The sequence below is a fragment of the Girardinichthys multiradiatus genome, chromosome 11, assembly GCF_021462225.1.
Source record: "Girardinichthys multiradiatus isolate DD_20200921_A chromosome 11, DD_fGirMul_XY1, whole genome shotgun sequence".
In the NCBI taxonomy this organism is placed as follows: Eukaryota; Metazoa; Chordata; class Actinopteri; order Cyprinodontiformes; family Goodeidae; genus Girardinichthys; species Girardinichthys multiradiatus.
In genome coordinates this window covers 14,619,604-14,642,637 of record NC_061804.1, presented here as the reverse complement: position 1 = coordinate 14,642,637, position 23,034 = coordinate 14,619,604, and the positions used below count along the sequence as shown (strand labels likewise).

General features: G+C 40.8%; 1 protein-coding gene across 1 annotated transcript in view; it reads right to left on the bottom strand.

Annotated features, from left to right (window-relative positions):
- dpysl3 (dihydropyrimidinase like 3) overlaps positions 1-23,034 on the bottom strand; it is a 44,148-nt gene that overhangs the window by 5,398 nt on the left and 15,716 nt on the right. The window contains exons 4-12 of the mRNA XM_047378969.1: positions 20,548-20,712; positions 20,047-20,108; positions 18,999-19,079; positions 13,895-13,963; positions 12,009-12,129; positions 9,682-9,838; positions 8,531-8,672; positions 6,272-6,442; positions 2,963-3,142 (exon numbers count right to left, since the gene is read on the bottom strand). Of these exons, the coding sequence (XP_047234925.1) occupies positions 2,963-3,142; positions 6,272-6,442; positions 8,531-8,672; positions 9,682-9,838; positions 12,009-12,129; positions 13,895-13,963; positions 18,999-19,079; positions 20,047-20,108; positions 20,548-20,712 (1,148 nt within the window). The remainder of the gene's footprint in view (positions 1-2,962; positions 3,143-6,271; positions 6,443-8,530; positions 8,673-9,681; positions 9,839-12,008; positions 12,130-13,894; positions 13,964-18,998; positions 19,080-20,046; positions 20,109-20,547; positions 20,713-23,034) is intronic.

Here is a 23,034-nt window from a genome sequence, read left to right as displayed (position 1 = left end):
TGATCCATGAAGGCAAAACAGTAACTGCTACCAAGATAAACAGCACAGTTACTGCAGCTCCATTTTCTCATCAGCAGTCAGCTGCAAATTAGGAAACGTCGGAAAATGAGGATCCCCTAGCACGGCATGAGAACAGAAAACAGGCTCTGTTTGGTAATAATATACTCAAATGAAGTTGTTTGAAAGATGCTAAATTTTATTTATTGTTATTGCTACTCTTCCGCTATTCTTCAACTAGTTTCCAGCTTTTCAACAGAAACAAATCCTGCATCACTGCCAAAACTGCTAACAGAAGACTACTGCACACAATAAATTTAAGCTGCTATAATATCTTTCTGGATTCTTCTAGTGATTACTGGCTGCCAAGCAACCAGCAAGCCATTGTTCAATACATTCCCTCTAAAGCACCTAGTGTCCTTGAGGCTCTTCCTGTGAAAAAAGTAAGATTCCTAACTGGCTTTTGGAATACCATCATGAGCAAACACCAGACATGCACTGATAACTTGGCTATTGACCAGAATTGGCAGATTTTCTGCTTGATTGGTCCTGGCAGGCAATGATCTGTTTTGAAACTCAAAACTCCAATATTTTTATATTAGTGAGCACGCAATCATAAGCAAAACCAGGTTGTGTTGAAATCAGCAATCATCACTGTACAAGTTATAAATGTGGGAAGAAGGCTCAGGTATTTTGAGTATCATTGATTGTTCAAAAATGAAGTTAGAGGGGAAAACAAAAGCTGTAAGACGTTATTTCAAAGGAAATAGAATATTCCACAGAGGCATGTCAACTTTTCATTCAAGCTCCTACAGCTGAGAGAAAGACTTTAGTGGACATTGGTCTATTTGCTCCTTCGCCAATTAGTACCATTTCAATTTTGTTGAGTTGATAAGAAGAAAAATCAGCCGTTTGTTAGAGGACTTCTACAAGAACATCTCATAATATTTAGAATATCATGAAAAGCTTTTTCAATGTATAAATGTTATGTAATGACCATATATATTGGCTACACATTCATGAAAAAGGCCTGAGTCTTGACATATGTCCATAAGACAAACATTGACACCCTTCACAAGAAGGGTGTGCTGCAAAAAGATCATTGCTAAAGAAGCCATTTGTTCACACGGTGATGTATCGAAGCATATCCACAGAACATTGAGTGGAAGGAAAAAAGCATTAGCTGTTTTTCAGGGACATCAGAAGTCTCCATTTTTAAGTTATCTCCAAATATTTTCTTTTATTTGTCTTAGATTAGTAATACCCCAATTCAGAGCTACTCTTCAAACACACACAACGTGACCCCATCTCACCTCTGCTCCTGAAATAAATAATAAATGACTGCTCACAGGAAAGTTAGAATAAGAATATTTTGAACACTGTCAAATACAGTTCTTTGAGAGAAATCTGAATAAGCTACAACAGCAAAATAGCAGATCAAGGCTTTAAAGTGTTTTTTTAGGGAGTCACCAAAAGCTTGTCATTTCCTTTTCCAAACCATGATAAAGCTTTCACTGAGCTGGAGGTGTGAAATTACTTCATGGCTGAACTTTTAAGAATCATGTCAGACCAACTGAACCCCACACGTTCCTGCTAAATTTAATTTTCTACCCAAATTCTGAAAGTTAAACAATAGGAACCCCCAAACTTCCATAATTTACGGTTCTCTCTGTCAGTGTGACAATCCTGTGGAGAATAGTTTCTGTATACTTTACTGTTTACGTTCAGCAACTCGTATTTTTTTTTTACAGTTTTAACAGTGACTTAATCTTGAGAAATATAACAAAAATTCTATTCAAAACAGTTTAGTGCGTATTTTAAAATTAGCATGGAAATGTAAAGCACTGTCCACATTTATTTGCACTCCTGGTAAAGATGTATAAAAAATATTTATTAAAATTTTACTACTCTAGAATTATTTCACACTGAAAACAAATTGCTGTCATTCTTTTAGGAACTTTGGAGATGTTTTCTTTCTTTCACTATCATGTGAATGATGACATTCAGTTCCTCCACCATACATAACTGTAGGCATGAATTGCTTTTCCACATTTTCATCCTTTGCTTTTTGCCAAACCCAGTGGAGTGTTTGTTGCAGAAAAGATTAATCTCAATCTAACAAAACATATCTTTTTTCTGCTCATGGGACATAAATATATGTATTTGTCCTGGTATAACCCCCAAACAACCATTTGGCATGTGGATAGTATCCAGTAGTTGTTAGGGAGACATAACAAATTTGATGTCAACATTTGGGGAAATTCTCTGACAGTGAGCTTTGGAAACCCCCTCCCACCACCATCCTGCTCACAGTGAATAGCAGTAAGACAAACTTGGGTCCTTGCCCAGCTTAGTTTGTGACAGATCCAGTTATTTGTAACTTTTTAATTATTGCTCTGATTGTAGTTTTAGTGAGAAGGTTGTTTTTTAAAGTTAACTCATGAATTAAGAAGGTTAACACACATCTGCCTCGCTACAATTGCATGTTCGCTTGTCTTTCTCATTTTCAGGAGTGGCTAGTGGAAACGTGCCACTCTGTCACATCATATTTATACCCAGGAAACCAGGTGGTCTTAGGTAACTAATCAAAGCACCAAGGCATTATGGGTCCAACAAATAGTAGCTATGATAATTTTGTGAAGAACAGTATTTTCTAAATGTTGGATTTTTTTTTCCCAATGATGTACTCAAACAAATTGTAAAAAAAAACAAAATCTAAATTTCTGAGTGTGAGATCATACTACTACAATTAAAGATGAATTTGTTAAAAGTATTTCTACACCTCTTCACTGAAAAATGTTGGACAAATGTCATCCCAATATAAAGAATAAAAATCAACAACTGGCAGTGTCTTATTTTATTCAGGATTTAACTAATTATCAGCTAAACTGCTAATTGTTATAGATTTAAAGTTTTAAAAACTTCTTATTTAGACACCCGAAGGAGAATCAAAGTTGTTATTCACCTGCTTTCTGGCTTTAATGCGCTTATAGGCAAAGTCAGGGAAGGGGGAGCAGGGAATGAAGCGACCCACTCCGGAGGTGACATGAAGGTTTCCATCTTCTAGAACTATCTTCCCCTGGCATATCACCACTAGTGGGGTACCACGCAGCTCCATACCCTCAAAGACATTGTACTCAGCAGCCTGAAACACACAAAGAAAGATAAAAGAGGGATTTTAGTGAGAAATTAGTTGTCAATATATGACATTTTTTTAAATGTTGAGGCATTCTGGAGGAACAAATTGTTCTTTTGAACCTTTACAGGCTCTTGATCTCTGACTTCGTTTAGGTTGCTCCATTCGGTATATTTCCCAATTTTTTATTTAGTTTTTTGTTCACCCTTTCCTCCTTTATGCCATTTTTTCAACAGTGTGTATTACCCATCTCCTCTAACTCCTCTTGCACAAACTCTCTTTTCTCAGTGTGTCTGATCTCTGATGGTCCCCTCCTCCTGCTCCATTGTTACATATTTCCTCTGCACACGGACTTGTTTTTTTTCCCCCCCTTTTTCTTTGCTGCTATCCAAATTCGGACCAGAACAGGACATAACTAAAGCTCGCTGCATGCCAAATATGATGTCATGACAAAGCCAAGTGTGTTTGACTGTTTGTGTTGATGCCTGTTCTTGTGTATGTATCCAAAAATCCTCTTTTTACATGGACAACAAAAATCAATCCAAACCAGATGATGGCTAACTGATAAACTATGAGTCAGAACAGTCTGAGATAAGTACTTTCCTAATAAAATTGGCTGGTAACTAAGGACAGTCCGTTTTTGCCAAGTTACTATGGTATTTTTTTGTAGCAGTGAAAGCTGCGGTTTTCTCGTTTTGTACTTGTAAATGCTGTTTATCAGGATGGACAACCAGCAAGAAATGGAAAGGTGACATCACCATGTAAGAACCCACAACTCCTCAGTATATGGACTCATTATATTTAGAGACTGGAGAAGTGCTTAGTTTCACCATCAGGAGGAAAGTGTTCTTTCACACCCACAAAACCAACAAAACCTTATCAAATAAGAACTAATTTATTTAAGCTAAAGATCAACTTAACCAATAATTTTAATAATTGTGTTTACTCCTCACTTACGCATTTTCTTAAAAGCAGGATTTGTCCATGGCTACTAAAGCTTTCTGCATTGCTGAGCCACATGTATTCAGTTATGACTGGAAACAAATCCCTCTACTCTTTAACATCACTACATGGAATTTAACAAAAGCTTCACCTATTAAGTCCACTATGAACTTCATTTTACAAGATTTTTTTCCAAGATATGTCCAAATATTAATCTAAATATAATTAATCATTCTCCCCCTTAAAACTCAGGAGACCTTACTGAGTGAAAAGGCACTGAGATGTAGCGCAAGAGTGAATAATAAACTATTTCTGTGCTCCAACAAATCAAATTAAGACTGCACTGTTGTTTAGACATTTTCTGACGTCTCGATCAAAGTATTTTTAAACAATTTATATTAGAGTCTAACTAAATTTAACTCACAATAACTATTTTCTGAAAAACTGTACTATAAAGGTGTGCACATTATTTTTTGATCTAAAGAATAATTTTTTTTCCTTTGCCAACTGAGAATGTTTTGCAATTTACGATGACTTGCACAGTGAAAAAGAGACTGTATTGGTTGTTGCAGGTCTTCGCTAAGTTTATGAAGGGTGGAAAACCACTTTTTTTGGAGGGTTGGTCAGCATGCAAATAAACTGGAATCACACTGAATTGTGTTACGAGCTGAATGATCAACGAGCCATATGAAAACACAGAGAAAATATACTAACATTAGCCTAGCCTATCTGCATGAAAACATTATCAGCAGGAGCAAGATGTTTGTTTAATGACTCTCAACTCTGGTTGAGACAAAATATCTGTAGTTAAAAATGGATACTGCACTTTTGGAACATCATTAGTGAGTGAGCTAATTCAGACACAATTATACTAATGTAGACCATGTAGTACATTTATTTCCACAACACTTTAAAGCTACTAAGTTTTCTAGTATACACATTGGCCCTGATCTTCAACAGGTTTTGTGTGTACAAAACCTTGTGCAAACTGATTTGCGTGGCAAAGCTCATAAACCAGGTGCAAAGCAACTTGCGTGTGCAAAATGAGCCGAACAGCGGATGACGAAACATGTTGATCGCCATATGTTGATGTGCAAATTTATGGGAGGAAGATGTGCAAATGTAATCCTTTACCACCCGCAAAGCAATTTATCAAACCTGAAACGGATTGCGGGTGCTTCTTTGGCATCTATATATAGCTTATTTAGGTGTGAATGAATTGGGGAGAGTAAATACAGCTGTTTAGAGCTTTTTCTTGATGTACGTCTGACAGTGGCTGTTAGCTTTTCTAGGTTTAATAGTTGAGATTTCATGGCTTAATAGAGATACTTATATAAATGCAATTTATTATTATCATTATTATATTTTTTTATTATTGTTACCTTCAACTCCATGAATGACTTTGAACTTTATCATTCTTTTATGCCACTCTACTCTCTGACAATCTCCATGGTAACAGTAGCACACACAAAGCACACACAATTTTCTCATTTAAATAAGACAATCTGCACCTCTTTGCACCTGTTATCTATTGCGCATGCAGTCTTTATAGATCACATGCAACACAGAATTTTTTTTACGTTAGTATAATTGGATGGTCCACTGAGATAAAAAGTTCTGGTTGAAGAAAATATCCCTAGGCCAAACACCACATGCACCATATTCCTGGCTGAGCTGGTCTTGTTCAACCACAGAAGAGATTTTGGAACATGCAAACAAATGATCCACTTTTTCAAGAGTCATTACTCTGTCACTGCTGGGGGATTAACTGAGGCTCGACTTTACAATAAAAGCTGGTCACGTGACAGGTGCAGTGTAAGTGGAATTAGTCATGAACATCCACTGAGACTTCATTTCCGTTCAGGGGAACTAAGAGCTCCCTGGAAGCTGTTCAAAAATGTGCTTTTCTCTCCCTAACATTCTCTCCTGCACACACATGTCACATATTATAGCTGGTTGTTTTCCTGAAGTCACAGCTTTCAAATCCATCAACTTTGCCTCTGCACATGTTAAAATATTTTAGGCAACCTGCTGAAATAAATCAGTTACACTTTTTAAATATACCCACTTAAAAAACATGGTCAATTGAAAGGCAGGAGAAAAAAAGAGCAATAAAAAGGGTTTCAGGAACTGAAAGGATCCATTTGTCTAGAACCTGAAACAAATACAAACACAGGCTTTAAACTGTATACATACTGAGTTGTGAGTCTTGGCAGTGATTGTGCGAACAGAGTCTGTGTCCCAGATGACAAGGTCGGCATCAGAGCCCACGGCAATCCGACCCTTCCGAGGGTAAAGGTTCAGGATCTTAGCAGCATTAGTGCTGGTGATGGCCACAAACATGTTCTCATCCATTTTACCTGTAGTCTGAGTGCAAAAAAAACACAAACATGCAAATCACTGGGGCTGTCACAGACACATCCAGGTCAATGTACACCTTTGTCACTGGTCTCCAGAGATAAGCGCATATTTTTAGAGCTCTTAGAGACATTAAAGCACAGAAAGTAGCACAGAGACATATTTAGAAAGTCAAAAAAAGCACTGTATTCTATTCAGGGTTTATGCAGACCTTGACAACTGCTTTTTACTGACATCAGTATAAAAAAAGTAAAACAGCATAACGCAAAAAAATATAATACTTGTCTGCTATTAAGGTAAAAAAAAAACCTTGCCACAATGTGCAAAAATGTAACAAGAGAAAGACGTTTTGGCCATTTATGCATATAAACCTTTTTTTTCCAAGTGTATCAGCTTCAAAAACTTTTATTCTAATTTCTTTCTTTATTTTGCGAAGCGTCCAGTGAAAAACCTAGGGAAATTGTGCAACTACTAATCCAAATCTCTATGTTTTGTCTGCCAAACTATGTAAGTACCAGACAGGGTTTACATGTTATTTTATTTGTGAAAACATGTGGGCTTAGCATAGTGTATAAGTAATAACACTGTATATTTATTACCGATGCGCTAGGTGAAATAATAAAAACCAACAAGCAACCTTTCAGAATTTGTATCCTCCTAAAGATATGCATCACTACATGCATGCCAGGGGTAGTGACTAAAAAAACTGATGATCAAGATAAAGTCGAAATGTACTATATTTTGTTGATGGAATGCCATTCTGTTAGCATCAAAGTAACAATATATGCAGCAATCGTCTATTGAAAACCCATAAAATGTAATGACCAATTACTGATTTTGGTCTATTGAGACTGAAATACACAAGTCACAATTCAGTGATAGATGTATCTTTCTGAAAATAACAGTTGATTGTTATTGCCCTGTGCCATATTTTTCCTATACACCTATTGTCAGTTAGACATGAGCTGAAACAAGATATTTTAAACTCAGATACACACTGACTATTCCCTTTTAGAACACTTTAACATGCGTTCAGATATAAAACTGGCAATGTACCATAATATTTAAACTTCACTACCTCTCCTAAAAATGAATGTCTATCTCTTCAAATAAGTGTAAACAACTATCTTTAGCCTGGAATATGAGCGCTTGTGCTTTTAACTTTTTACATACTGCTGCATCAATATCTGAGACTCTTTTTTTGAATTAAGAATGCAAGATGTTCCAGAGTTTCTTTGAAACATTTTTAAATTCATGAAATCTTTATTCTAAATCTTTATTCTATGTCAAACACAGAATTTTCCTGCTTTATATAATATATAGACAGGTCAAACCTGGACTGAATAAATTAAGCTCAATAGTACTTTATTAAGGGATATCACCGTGAAGAGGGTCAAATACAAATTAATGACATACATTTCAGATTTTTATTTGTAAAAAAAAAAGTTTCTATTTTGGGAAACCTTTACTTAGTTTATGAAAACATAACACTGTGATTCTTAGTATTTCAAAGGTATTGGTATAATTTTGTGAACCCTATATTGTGCATCATCTTGCCTTGTGAGCTTGATGCATCCTTTCACCCATAGAAGTGACTGGTATTAGTTTGCAATCTTTGGAGAAGAATTGGTGGTACAGGAAAAGAGATTTAATTATTACCCTCTTCAAAACTCTTGGGTTCAGACTTATTTTGGAGCTTGGATTCAGAGCAGCTAACCCAGAGAAATGTCTACTCAAATGTTATAGCCAGCTTAGAATTCCAGAGCAAAGCTAAACAAGGCCAAAATCCAGTGAAATACTGATGAAGAGATAACAAGGATGAAAGGACAAAATAAAAATTAAGGGCGGTTTGCTGCATGAAGAAAAAACACGATGAGATAATATATTAGTGATGAATTAAGAAAGGTAGAGAAAAGTTTCAGCTGTAGGGAACATTTAAAGCCAGAAAAAACACATGTAAGAAATGTTTACTTATAAAACAGCAACAACAGCAAGTGAACTTTTAAAGAGGAGCAATGCCATTAATATTTATTACATTTAGCTTACATTTTCCGAAGTTAAAAAACGAAAAAAAAAAGTAGCCTAACAACTCCTCACCACAGCTTTATCCCAGATGAGCGCCATCCTTTCCTCCACTCCGTTGACACCTTCTGGGATCTGAGTGAAGTCATCTTTGCCAATGGCCTTCTGCGCCACACTGAAGGTACAGTGAGCACTGCCAGTCACACTGAGGTCTCCACTGTGAGGAGATGACAAATGATGATGGAATCATTCCAGCCGTTAGAAGTCTACGCACACAGCAGAGCTTTACAAAAAGGAAATGTGATTATTTAGTTTAACAGAAGTAGTAAGAAGCGTGCCAAAGTTTGTTCCTCCTGGAAAAAGAAAAACCATTAGCAACAATTCCTGTTTCTGTGTGTCTTTCCAAATCTAATAGGTAGGTAGCAATAGTTATAAACAAGTCAAAAACAATTAAGTTTAATTTAAAGGCAAAGTTAAAATGCAAGTAGGCATGCAGGCTATCAATTGAGAAATATAAACACAGAGAGAGTAATAAAAGCCAGTCCCAGGAACTTTCTGAGGGTGTAGATGTTTAAATTTGTATAGACATTTAGAAGCTTCAAAATTGGAATTAGTGCATATACCATTATATAAAAACCAGCATTGTAGATTATTCAGTTCAGTCCAACTATATTTATAAAGCACTTTGAAACAACCAGCATAGGACCAAAGTGCTTTACAGTTAAAATTAGATTTAAAAAAATTACAGGAGTTCCACAAAATACGAACAAAACAAAAACACATAAAAACACACAATAGACAAGTAAAAGGGATATAGGAAAGCCATGTAACGCATAAAAATCCAACTAAAAACATGGGTTTACATAAGAGATTTATAAACAGCTAGAAAAGATGCCTGTCTTTTTTCAATGGACAGATCATTCCACAGTTTGGGAGCTGCTACCTTATACAAGACATTGGCTACAACTGTGGCCACTCCAGAACCAGATACAACGTCAGAAGAATTTTATCTGGTCTATGAGAAAAACAGACTGGACTGTTGCCCAGTGCTCGACATTAGCTGCAAACCATAAACATGAACAGAAATATTACACTCTGCAATTAATGAATCTATATAATGTACATTTTAAACAATATGAATTGAATGAATTAAATGAAGTAACGTTTGATTTTATAATTGTTTTTTGTTGCACCTGTTAATCAGAGGGAGTTGCTGTGTGACTTACCTCGCCAGCAGGGTGTTCAGATAGTCTGGGGTAGTGGGATCAGGACTAAGAGGAGGCGATGTAACAAAAGAAGCAGCTTTGGCCCAGTTCTTGCTCCAGTAATGTGTCCCATCAGTCCCCAGACTGGCTGTGATTGGCTCCCCAAACACCACATTTCCTGAGAAAGAGATACAGTAACAATGATTAAAATGCCTTTAATATATTTCCACAATTATGAGATGCATTAGCAAAGTTTTATTCACTTATCTCAATTGAAATGGTTATTCGTTTTTGTATGACTGTTTAAAAATGGTGCTCGTATCTGTGGGGGTGGGGATTTGTGGTGTTTGGGTTCGGGGGGATGTGTTCGATATCGGTGTCCTTGTTGGGGGTGGCCCTGTGGGGAGGTTCTTGTTGGGGTTCACTGGGGGTGGGAGTCTCATGGGGTTGGGATTGGAGCTTGTTGGGACTGCTCCGTCTTGGGGCGGCTCTGGTTGGCGGGTTGCTTTGGGCCATGTGGACCCCTCTTTTGTACATAGCCCCCTCTCCGGAGGTGGATGGGGGTTGCTGGGGACTGGGTTCGGGGCGGGGGGGCGGGAGCCTGGCCGGGGTCACCCAGGTCTGGATAGTACCGACGCTGTCTGCCTGCCTCTGCTCCAGGAGGCAAGGGGACCACCTCCTGGGTCCGGGGGCTGGTTGCCCCTAGGGGGTGCCGGCGCCGGGACCTGGGAGTATAGTGTATGCATGGGGAGTGTGAGTGAGTGTATGACGTCCATTGTTGTTTATCCTTACGTTGGGTGTGAGGGATTTTATGTGTATGCATGAGGGTGGGAGTGGGTGATTGTGACTGTGTGTGCCTGTTTTTTTTTTTTTTTTGCAACAGGTTGGGTCTTGGACTGCTCCCTGTTCTGGATCAGCTTCCTCCCTGCCACACCGCCTGCCGGTGGTTGGAGTCTCTGCCCGCTGGTGTACTTGTGGTTCTCGGTGTCTGGGGCCGGGTGCTTTGGTGTGTGCTGGCTCACTCCCGGTGGCTGCTTGCTGGGGTCTGGCCCCCTGGACTCTGTCGGGCCTCTGCTTGGGGGGTGGTGTGTCCCGGGGTCTTGGGCCTCTGGGTCCATGGCTGGATCTGCTCGGGCGTGGACTGCTGCTGGCGGGGCCTGTGGGCTCGTCGCTGCGGCTCCCTGGGGCTTCTGCACTGTCGCTGCAGGGTGGTTCCCCTGGGACCCTCCACTGCTCTTCTCTGGGGGGGTTGCGGTAGTCCCGGCGGTGGATCTCCTGGGGTTCCTGTGCTTTGAGGGGCCTTTAGATGTCTGTGGCTCGGATCTCCTCAGTGTCCGTCCAGGGACCATGGGGCAGGCCTGTGGGTCCTCACACTCGTTATTGCATATTTTTGTGGAGAAACCTTGTATACAAAAGTGCGTCCACACCCATACTCACAGGTGTTAAGCTTCAGGTGTTGACAGATACACAGATGTTCTATATTGGGCTGCACCTCTCACTAAGTACATTTTGCATTCAGAATTACCTTGTACTATTTTGTTAAAAAAAAAAAAAAAAAACCGCTGCAGGTGTATAAGCAAGCAGGGTATAATCTTGTGTTCTCTTCATCCTCTTTTCTCTCCTCCACTCTTTCCTCCTTTTCTCCCCATCTCTCTCTTTTTTGAGCTTCTTTTTTCCTTTTCATTTCAGTCTCCGTGTCCGTAACAATTGAAATATTCCCAAAGAAGTTTATAATAAAGTTTATTTTATAAATATCAAGCAGAGCTTTAAATCATTAGCTGTGATGCTCTGCTTGTGAAAGTAAATCTGTTGGGCAATTTCTTGGCACTCTGACAACAATTCTGAGCGATACTCTGCCGGACAGGACACGGTAAAAAAAAAAAAAAATGGTGCTCGTATTTGTAGTTAAGTTTCAGTGATGGTGGAGGGTTGATTCCTGTCAGTAAGTCATCTTTTCTCTTGCTTTTGTTTCCAGTCCTTTGCTCTTATTTATCAATGATTCATGTTTTCCTGATTTGTAAGGAAGGAACTTGGGAATAAATCCAGGCAGAAGGTTTCCAGCCCATAAAGTCATCTAGGGAGTGCATATAAACATAAAAGAAGGCAATCTAAGGTCAGCAGATCTTTATCTCATGTAGCCTTTTTCCCAAGACAACCAAGCACACTCTCTTCTTTTTTGACGTAACGTTTTTGTGTATCCCATTCTGATAATGTGTTATTTTCAATTTAAATTCACAACCCTAAATTTAGGCCTTAAACAAACAGTAACAATCTAAATGCCTTTTTGTCATCCACCTGGTTCTCACTTGGAATAAATGTTCCATTTTAGTTTAAACTCTTCTCAATACCTTTTTTTCGGGCCTGCGAGATGATGTCGGCAGCACTCTTACTCATGACTCGGGTTACGTAGAGAGGACAGTTGGTTTGGCTGGCGATGGTTACGGCTCTAAACACAGCCTCGGCCTCCAGCTGCAGACAAGTTACAAGAACAATGTGGTTGAAAAGGAAATGTTATTTCCATTAGAATTTACTTTAAATACCAAATTATGTGCTGTCGGGGCTAAATTACACGAATGATTAATTTTACTGCAAACCGCAACAGAAGCGCATGCAGTGGCTTGCGCATGTATTCATAGCCCTTTTTCATATTTTGTTACAGAACAACCCCATGTTAAAATGGATTTAGGTTTGGAATTTGAATGGACCATTCTAACATTCTAACAACTTGATCTAAACCATTTCACTGTAGCTCTTGTTGTTTTTCTCAAGTGGTTTGCAGCATCTAACAGTTTTCTTCCAGGATTTTCCTGTATTTAGCTGCATCCATCCTCCCATCAACTTTGACCAGCTTGTGCCTAATGAAGAAAAGTGTACCCACAGCATGATGGTACCACAACCATATTTTACTAATAGATGGTGTGCTCATGGTGATTTGGTGGCAATAGTATTCCACAAAACATAGTATTTAGCTGGTAGGTAAAAAAGCTCAATTAAGCCTCTTCTAAACTTACATGGTTTGTGGCAACCTGCAGACATCACTTACTGTCTTTCAACAATGGTTTTCTCCTTGCCACTCTTCCATAAAACCCGCATTTGTGAAGTGCACAGAAAACAGTTGTCCCGCCTACAAATTCTCCAACCTTAGCAGAGGACCTCTGCAGCTCCTACAGTGTTACCATGGGTCTCTTGGACACGTCTCTGATTAATGCTCCCCTTTCCCAGTTTCCCCAGTTTAAACATGACTTCAGAAGTTTGCAGTCTGGCCATACTTTATTCCTTTTTTAGTTAATGGATTGACCAGAGCTCTGTGTGATGTTCAACGTTGAGATGCATAGCTCTGCAGAAACCTGCCGATACACCTTTTAATAAATCCAGATGTGTTGAACCAGGGAAAAATTTAAAACATACAAGACATCGACTTTGAAGGATTAAGACAGGTCACCAATGCACTACACAATATTAACTGAAGACATAATGAAATCTCTCTGTAGTACCAAATACCAATGGTTAGAAACTAACTTAATAATAGCAGCACACAAATGTTGAAATAAACCTAAACAGAATCAGATGAGCACCACATGTTTTGCCATTGTGCTACATCAAAGGCTTTCAAAGCAAACAGACTCAAAATCCTTTCAATGTAGAGCATGAATTTTTATTTTCAGAATAATTCGATTTTTTTCATTTATATTTTTCTACAGCTCCATGTTTGTGTAAGTTAGACACAAAAAGTGATGTTCAGAATGGTAAAGTAGCAGAAAATGAATTGTGCAGTTGTTTTGTACTTCAAAATTAGATGTAAACACTTCAGCTGCTTATTGTATTCATGTCAGCATGCTCAGTCTGGATCTAGTAAACATTCAAACAGATGTAATCCAGTTTGTTCTCTGCTCGCCTCAAAGTAAGTTAACCAAGTTGACCAAAGTAACAAAAAAAAAATAGTCAAGCTAAAAGCCGAAAGGTTGCTGAGTTTAACAGTGGCTTTGATTTTGCATTTTACTCTAGAAACAAAAACTTGTGGAGCAAGAAGATTTCCCCCTGTGAGCTCTCATGTCTGAAATAATGTGTAAAAATCCAATATTTATGAAGGCAACCCATAAGACATGCAAAGTATTATGCAAATAAATATTTGAGTATTGACAAGCATTATTTTTATCTCTCAAGATATAATTTTTGTTCTTGGCTTTGATATTTTTATTTCTAACCAATTAAATAAAGTGTGTAAGTGCTAAACCTCTTCTGGCCTGCTCAGCACGTGCCCCTCCGGTCCAGTGATGCCCATCTGCAGCATCCGGGCTTGCTCCTGTTTAACACACACACAAAAAGCTACTAAGTTCATGAATGCATTCCATCGCGTGCAGAAATCTTTTTTAGTTTTCAGTGGGGTGAAAGCTTCAGCAGATGTAAAGATGTTTTCACACTAATGAATAATAATCTGTTTCTTATTGTTTCTGTCTTTATGAAGTTCATGAGCAGTGGTTTTTGCTTATTCTCGGTCAGGCCACACGCATGTATCTGTAGTAATATGTTCCTAAGGGTCTGCACACATGTAGCAGTTTTGTTGTGCAATGCGTGTAAATGTCAGCCCTTCATGGTGGTAGACCAACTGGTTTAGATTTGACCTGAATCTCGCTGCACCTGGACATGAAAGTCCTATGCCTAAATAAGGTCTTGCAACAAAACCAAAGTTTTTGCCACACAGGACTAAAACCAAACTGCAAACATATTAATATTAGTTTCATGTCTGTACTGCTGACTTAGCATAAACTGCAGCCTGAATGGCTTTATAGGAATACTGGGAAAAAATGTTGGACCTGCATGTGTTTTTAACGGGATATTATTTTTCAAAATAACTGCCAAGACACACACACGTTCAACAAAGAGTTGCAAACTCGTACTCGTCGTCTTCCGCTTTATCCGGGACCGGGTCGCGGGGGCAGCAGACTCAGCAGAGACGCCCAGACGTCCCTCTCCCCAGACACCTCCTCCAGCTCCTCCGGGGGGGGAAGCTCAAGGCGTTCCCAGGCCAGCCGAGAGACATAGTCCCTCCAGCGTGTCCTGGGCCACCCTACAGAGGAAGCTCATTTCAGCTGCTTGTATCCGGGATCTCGTTCTTTCGGTCATGACCCAAAGTTCATGGCCATAGGTGAGGGTAGGAACGTAGACCGACCAGTAAATCGAGAGCTTCACTTTTCGGCTCAGCTCTCTCTTCACCACAACGGACTGGAACAGCACCCCCATTACTGTGGCAGCCGCACCGATTCGTCTGTCGATCTCCCGCTCCATTCTTCCCTCACTTGTGAACAAGACCCTAAGATACTTAAACTCCTCCAGTTGAGGGAGGAACGCCCCTCCAACCTGAAGAGGACACGCCACCCTTTTCCGGTCGAGAACCATGGCCTCAGACTTGGAGGAGCTGATCTTCATCCCAGCCGCTTCACACTTGGCTGCGAACCGCCCCAGTGCATGCTGTAGGTCTTGGCTAGAGGGGGCTAGCAGGATCACGTCATCTGCAAAAAGAAGAGATTAAATCCTCTGGTCTCCAAGCCAGACCCCCTCCGGCCCTTGGCTGCGCCAAGAAATCGTGTCCATAAAAGTTATGAACAGGACCGGTGACAAAGGGCAGCCCTGCTGGAGTCCAACATGCACCGGGAACAGGTCCGACTTGCGAACCAAAGTCCTGCTCCGCTTGTACAGAGATCGGATGGCCCCTAGTAAAGGGCCCCCGATTCCATATTCCTGGAGCACCCCCCACAGGGTATCATGGGGGACACAGTCGAATGCTTTCTCCAGGTCCACAAAACACATGTGGACTGGTTGGGCAAACTCCCATGAACCCTCGAGTACCCTGTAGAGGGTATAGAACTGGTCCAGTGTTCCACGGCTGGGACGAAAACCACACTGCTCCTCCTGAAGCCAGGGTTCGACTATCGGCCGGACTCTCCTCTCCAATACCCTGGCGTAGGCCTTACCAGGGAGGCTGAGGAGTGTGATCCCCCTGTAATTGGAACACACCCTCCGGTCACCCTTCTTATGTAGGGGGACCACCACCCCAGTCTGCCAATCCAAAGGCAATTGAAGAGGCGTGTCAACCATGACAGCCCCACAACATCCAAAGACTTGAGCTACTCAGGGCGGATCTCATCCGACCCCAAAGCCCTGCCACCACGGAGCTTTTTAACCACCTCGGTGACTTCAGCCCGGGTGATGAAAGAGTCCAACCCCGAGTCCCCAGCCTCTGTTTCCACCAGGGAATGTGTGATGGCAGGATTGAGGAGATCCTCGAAGTACTCCTTCCACCGCCCAATTATGTCCCCTGTCGAGGTCAGCAGCTCCCCACCCCCACTGTAAACAGTGTTGGCGAAGTACTGCTTCCCCCTCCTGAGGCGCCGGACGGTTTGCCAGAATCGCTTCGGGGCCAACCGGTAGTCCTTCTCAATGGCCTCACCAAACTCCTCCCAGGTCCGAATTTTTGCCTCTGCCACCGCCGGGTACCGTGGGGCCGCGGCACGCCTCAGGAGTCCCACAAGCCAACCACAGCCGACAGGACTCCTTCTTCAGCTTGACAGCGTCCCTTATGGCCGGTGTCCACCACCGGGTTCGAGGATTGCCGCCGCAACAGGCACCGCAGACCTTACGGCGGCAGCTACGGGCGGCAGCATCGACAATAACTGATGCGGAGAACATGGTCCACTCGGACTCTATGTCTCCAACATCCCTCGGAATCTGGTCAAAGCTCTCCCGGAGGTGAGAGTTGAATACATCACTGGCCAAGGGGTCCGCCAGATGTTCCCAGCAGACCCTCACTATGCGCTTGGGCCTGCCAAGTCTGTCTGGCTTTCTCCTCCCCCAACGGATCCAACTCACCACCAGGTGGTGATCATTGGACAGCTCAGCCCCTCTATTCAACCAAGTGTCCAAAACATGCGGCCGAAGGTCTGATGATACGACAACAAAGTCGATCATTGACCTCCTGCCTAGGGTATCCTGGTGCCAAGTGCCCTGATGGACACCCTTATGTTTGAACATGGTGTTCATTATGGACAATCCGTGACTAGCACAGAAGTCCAATAACAAAACACCGCTCGGATTCAGATTGGGGAGGCCATTCCTCCCAATCACACCTCTCCAGGTGTCACTGTTGTTTCCCACGTGGGCGTTGAAGTCCCCCAGCAGAATAATGGAGTCCCCAGGAGGGGCACTATCCAACACCCCCTACAGGGACGCCAAGAAGGCCGGGTACTCCGCACTACCACTCGGCCCGTAGGCTGAAATGATAGTCAGAGACTTCTCCCCAACCCGAAGGCGCAGGGATGCGACCCTCTCATCCACTGGGGTTAGAGGGCTGAGCTGGGGGGCGACAAGCAAACCCACCCCAGCCCACCGCCTTTCCCCGTGGGCCACTCCAGAGTAGAAGAGAGTCCAGCCCCTCTCGAGGAGATGGGTTCCAGGGCCCACGCTATGCGTGGAGGCGAGCCCAACTATTTCTAGTCCATATCTCTTGACCTCCCGCACAAGCTCAGGCTCCTTCCCCCCCAGCGAGGTGACATTCCACATCCCTAGAGCCAGCCTAAGCATCTGGGAATTGGGCTGCCGAGGTCTCCACCTTTGTCCGCCGCCCAATCCTCTTTGCACTGGTCCCTCACGATTCCCCCTGCAGGTGGTGGGCCCACTGGGGGATGGTCTCAAGTCTCTCGTTCGGGCTTGGCCTGGCCGGGTCCCGCGAGGAGCAACCCAGCCACCAGGCGCTCTCCGACGAGTCCCGACCCCAGGCCTGGCTCCAGGGTGGGACCCCGGCTCCGCCGTACCGGGCGATGTCACGTGCCTCGATTTTGTAGTCATCATGAGGGGTTCTTGAACTGCTCTTTGTCTGACCCGTCACCTAGAGCCTGTTTGCCATGGGAGACCCTACCTGGGGCATTTAAGCCCCAGACAACATAGCCTCTAGGATCATTCGAGCACTAAAACCCCTCCACCACATTAAGGTGGCGGTTCAAGGAGGGGAGTTGCAAACTTGTCAGGAAAAATATTATTAGATTTTTATGTTTCTGTTTATTGAGGGAAATTCATAAAAGAGCTAAGCTCAAATGGGCCAGACAATGGGCTGGGGGAGGAACACCGGCTATAAGCATTTTGCTTTTAACACTTGAAGCACTTACAGGGGTAGTTTTCCTTTTGGTCGTATTCTTTCATTTATTTATTTGTATGTACTTCAGTATAAATGTGGTAAGTCTTCAGGTCGACGCTACAGAGTGCTATTCGCAAAAACTAGTCGCCAGAGGGATAGCTTTTTCCCCCAGCCTGCCACTCTGATGAACACAATAAGTAACAAAACAAGCATATTTCCACTATCACAACCTGCCTTTTTTCTTTATATAAAAAATCGGCTGTACATACATGTACATGTACATACTGCTCCTTTATCCTTTGTATTTTGTCTAAAGGTTTATATATTTAAGGTACCATCTTCAATCTCATTGCACAAATGACAGCCTGCTTCTATAATCCAAGTTTACTCCTGGCGGACCTAAGGAGCTGGACTGGACAATGGACTAATGGCTTACCATTTGTGAATTTCCTACTAAAATTCAAATTTTCACCACGTTTGGTAAAGAACAAAAAAGTACAAATTGCAGGTGTATCCCACAGAGATGACCATTATCAGTTTAAGTTGTTTTAAGTTAAAAAAATCTGTTAAGATATGGGGTCCATCTCAATAGTTGCTGACCTTTCACTGCTCTGAAGATTTCATACTTTTCTCCTAAGTCACAAGAAAAAGGCTTCTTTCTATTATCGGTAGGGGGAATATAAATGAAACTGGCTTCAAAATAATTGTTCTGTCTCGTGAGAATTGTTTCTGCAATAGCACCAGTTCAAAATGTATATGTTCCTATGGGTCTAAAGCAAGACCATAATGTTGTATTGAGTTCAAACAAATATGGGTCTTACAGCTGATGGAAATCAGACTCCTTCCAAGTCCAAGTTTCAAACTGGGGCTAAGATTTATAATGAATCAGATCCAAAATGCACTCACAGTGATATAATCCAGACACAGCCTGGAGTTCTGACCAATAGCAACTACGTAAATCCATCAAGTATTACAGTTGATTCACTTTTATTTGACCTCATACAGGACGGCCTTGTATAAACTACACCCACACATTACTATCCAGCAGGAAATACAGTAATCACAGATGTTGCGTTTAGTCTGAAGATGAAATAAGGTAAAGAAACTTAGCTGAAGTAAACTAAAATGGAATACATCTTTTTCAAAACAAACAAATCACATAGTTGAAGATGTCACAAGTTCTAAAAGATTAAGAATTTGTCATTGTTACCTTAGCAATGATCTCGCCATTTTCAGCATGGATCTGGGCAATACCACCCCTCTCTCCCAAAAAGGTAAAGACCTCATAGAGCTGCATAGAAAAGGAAATGGTGTTTTTTTCTGCTCCAAATCAAGCCAAGCCATTAAGACAAGAAAAAGACAGTACTTTGTAACTCCGTTGCCACTAATAAGCCCCAATTTCAAAGAGGCCCACAATTTACTTGAGATCTACCAGGACACACACTGCAATTACCATGTGTGGTCTCCAGAAATGGAGAAGCTGGTGTGGGATGAGCTGCAGTTGTTTTTTCGCTGCTGTGCCACAGTCCCTCAGAGAGGTGCATGACATCAGTTTTTCAAACTGCACTAGTTTGGTTTCCTCATGTGCTCATCTGAAAACCAAATTAGCTGTGGCTGCATGAGAAACACAGAAAGTCCAGCCTCACACCGTTTGGACTTACCCTTTTTTATACAATTTGAAAGAGTCATTCCCACATATCATGGGCCAATGTTTACACAAATAAAGGATGTTTCAAAGAAGGAAGTATTTTGGAGGATAATAATCAATTAACACAGGATTAGCATTTGTTATTGCGTTTCTTTAATCACACACTTATCTACATCCCATGAATGGGTAACAAAGCACGTGGGGTGTTGCTTTTGTGTGACTGCCATCATAAAATGATGTTTGAATCACAAGTTAAAAGGAAATCATGTTTTCAGATTTCATCAAAGACTGCAGATCCACTGATTACACTTAAATACATTCTAAATGTCTAATGAAGCAAGTTTTATTTGCTATTATACAGGACTGTTTTGTCACAAAATGGAAATAAAAGAAATCATCATCATTGGTCCAGAGATGAGAAACACTTTTATAGTAACAGTTTGAATGTTGTTGTTAAAAAATGTAAATATTGTGCAAAAGAGCATAATGAGGGAGTCTCTGATTACCTTTTTTTCTTCATGTCATGCCATAAACATTGTGCAAAAATGTGTTTATTGCACTGTTCTGATGGATATTTATGAACAGTGAAAGTTTTGAAAAGGTTTTGTACCTCAGTGTTGCTCATCTGATAGTAATCCTTGTAGGCCATGTAGACCTGGAACGAGTTCACACCTGTACAAAATAAAAAATCATAAATAAAAATATGTATTCAGTTCTGAGTGACAGTGTCTTGCAGAGGTTTTCATACCCCTTAAAGCGTTTTTTTTACATTTTGTCCCATTACAACCACAAACTTGTCTTTGAAGGTATGTCTCGTCCAACTTTGGTCATCTAGCGGCTGAAAGTTGTGCACGTTCTTCTAAGCAAAATGGTTTAAGTTTACATGGGCAACATCTCTGAAAATTAATTTAAGTGTTAACACAGATTCTGAATTAGATGTAGATTCTGTTTACAAACTAGATCACCTCTAAAGGTAATTGCTTGTACTTGATTTACTTTGGGGTATCAGAGTAAAAGGGGATGAAAACATATACATGCCATTCTTTTCAGATGTGTATCAGTAAAAAACTGAAAACCACTGTAAATGTCATTTTGTGCCACCACGGTCTACCTTTCTCCTTAATGAGATTATCCATCTCCGTTTTTACACTGTCGTTCCAGTGGGTGACGTCCACATGGACAGAGTAGTCGCAGCAGACCTTCTCGTCGGCCCACTGCCTCCATTGGTCGTAGGCCTCTATCAGGCTGCTGCCGGGCTCTGGGATCACATGATCCACTGTTCAATGTAGAGGGAGATGGGGTTTGAAAGAAGAATTTTGTACACAGAAATAAGGTGGTGATTGTGACAGTGCAAATGAAAGAACAGAAAGTTCAGTGGAAGCAGGAGGTGAGGTGAACATGCCTGTCTGTTTTGTTACTTTCTCTGTGAGTTGTTTATCTTGCATAATCAGCTGTCTGGGTTCCTGCGGCACTCAGACATTGTCAGATGGGATAAATAGATGTCACATTGAATTTTGCTGATCTGGGTGCACATGTCCTTGCAAACGTTGAGGCATGTTGTGCTTGGTTATGTCACCATGATCAATGCTTTGTGCAGGATCTTTTATTTTTTAGAGATGCACCAAAACGTTTGTAGTTGACAAGAATCAGACAAGTTTTAGCTTGACCAGACAATACTCAGAAATATATTTCTGATTACTTGGTCATATCTATCAGTTATATCCAACTTTGGTGCACTGCCAGTTTCTACTAATAGTTATCTTACTCTGTGTTTGGAAAGCGATGTCACGGAAACCAAAGGAGCACAGCCCAGTAATGTTATCAAGGTAATGTTTTTTGAAAGTACAGCTGGCATTCTAACAAGCTGGAGCCGCATGTGTGTCAAGCAGCCGACTGAAGGTTGGCTCTCTGAGCAGCTAGCCTGGCTAAAAACCCAGTTAATTCAACTTGCAGTGTTCTAAAATACAGAGGGATGCGTTAAAACTCAGTTCATTAAGCATGTTTACATCAAAACATCTACTAAATTCATCAAGTGTTTATTTAATTTTTTGCTGCAGTCATCTACTACTGTGTACATCTTTTGCCAGTCATTTATTTTAAAGTGAGCTAATGTTTTAACTGTGACTTTAAATGTATCTCAGTACTTTTGACCGTAGTAGAATGTGATCTCATGAGTATTGCCACTCTCAACAGTGACACTAAATAAAAGTCAAAATTGAATGATTAAAAGCATAATATTCATTCATGTGATATTACTTTAGCAGCAGGAACGAGTAATTGTTGCCTTTCTGTTTTAAATAAAAGCAATGACATTTGTGTTAATACCCTGACAACGTGGTATTTTTACTCAGAGTTATCACAGCATCTGGTACATCTCTTACTGGCCCATGCCTTTTGAAGTGATATAACAGTTTAAAATGTCACAATCACTGTCTTTTTGTTAAAATAGTAAAACCCTGTTTTACATAGACTGTCCTCTCTCAAACTCAGAGTTTTTCTACATCATCTCTACCCTTATAATTTGATGCAGGCAAGTCTGAAAAGTCTGAAAATGATAGTCTGAGCTCTGTCAATTTTAGTTCTTGAAGAGAAATCATAACTGGCTGAAGTTAGTATTGGAAGTACAAAGTTTGGCAGAAACAGGAAACTGGAATCTGCCACAAATCTCAGATCAGTAGATTTTTTTTAAAATAAATTTATAATTTATTTTGCATGAGCAAGTGCAGTATTTCAAAATAAATATTTTTTTGCATGTTTTTTTTGCATGAGAAGCAGAATACAAGTTTACCCATTAATGAATAGTTTTTTGTGTGACTATAACTATTCATACACATTCTTTCTGTCCTTTATTGCATAACTGAGCACTAACTATCCCAACACATCTTATTCAGCAAATATAAAAGACGCACTCCTGTTGACTCACCACCTGACTAGCTTTTTTAAATCTATTTATAGACACTTCAATCTGCTTATGGTAATAAGATACAGCTGGAATTGACAGTCACTAAAACACACACAAAACAACATAGTAAACAACAGATTGACAATATTGACAACAACATACTATTCATGTTACCCATTATCCTTTTAAGCATGTTTTTCCTAACTATTATTTGATCAAAACATAATCTTTTTTAAATTAAATATGTACGCTGTATTTGATACACGAATGGGAGACACAAAGCACTTTTTCACACATCTTGGCATGGAATAAAATCCCTCTGTGAATGAAGCTTATTACAGTGGCATGCCTGTGTCTATTTATTTGAACCCAGAGACTCGCTGGCAAACAGGCAGCAAAGCAGCATCCTGCAAAAAAGCAGTTAATGCTGTTTTAAACATTTTATTTTTACTATGACACATTTTTAATGTACAAGCAGATAGAGCACAGTAGAGCTAAACTAAGCATACACAGAGACACATAGTAGTTCTGTGTTTCCATGAGAGCACTTTGTGCGACCCACCACTCTTCACCCCCTGCTCTCAGTCTTTTGTATGGTTCCCTTTTTTTTTGGAAGGTTGCCAATAATCACCCAGACCACCTCCCCTATCCCTCCCTTTCTCTTGTCCTCAGTTTGGGCTCCCTCACCCACATTAT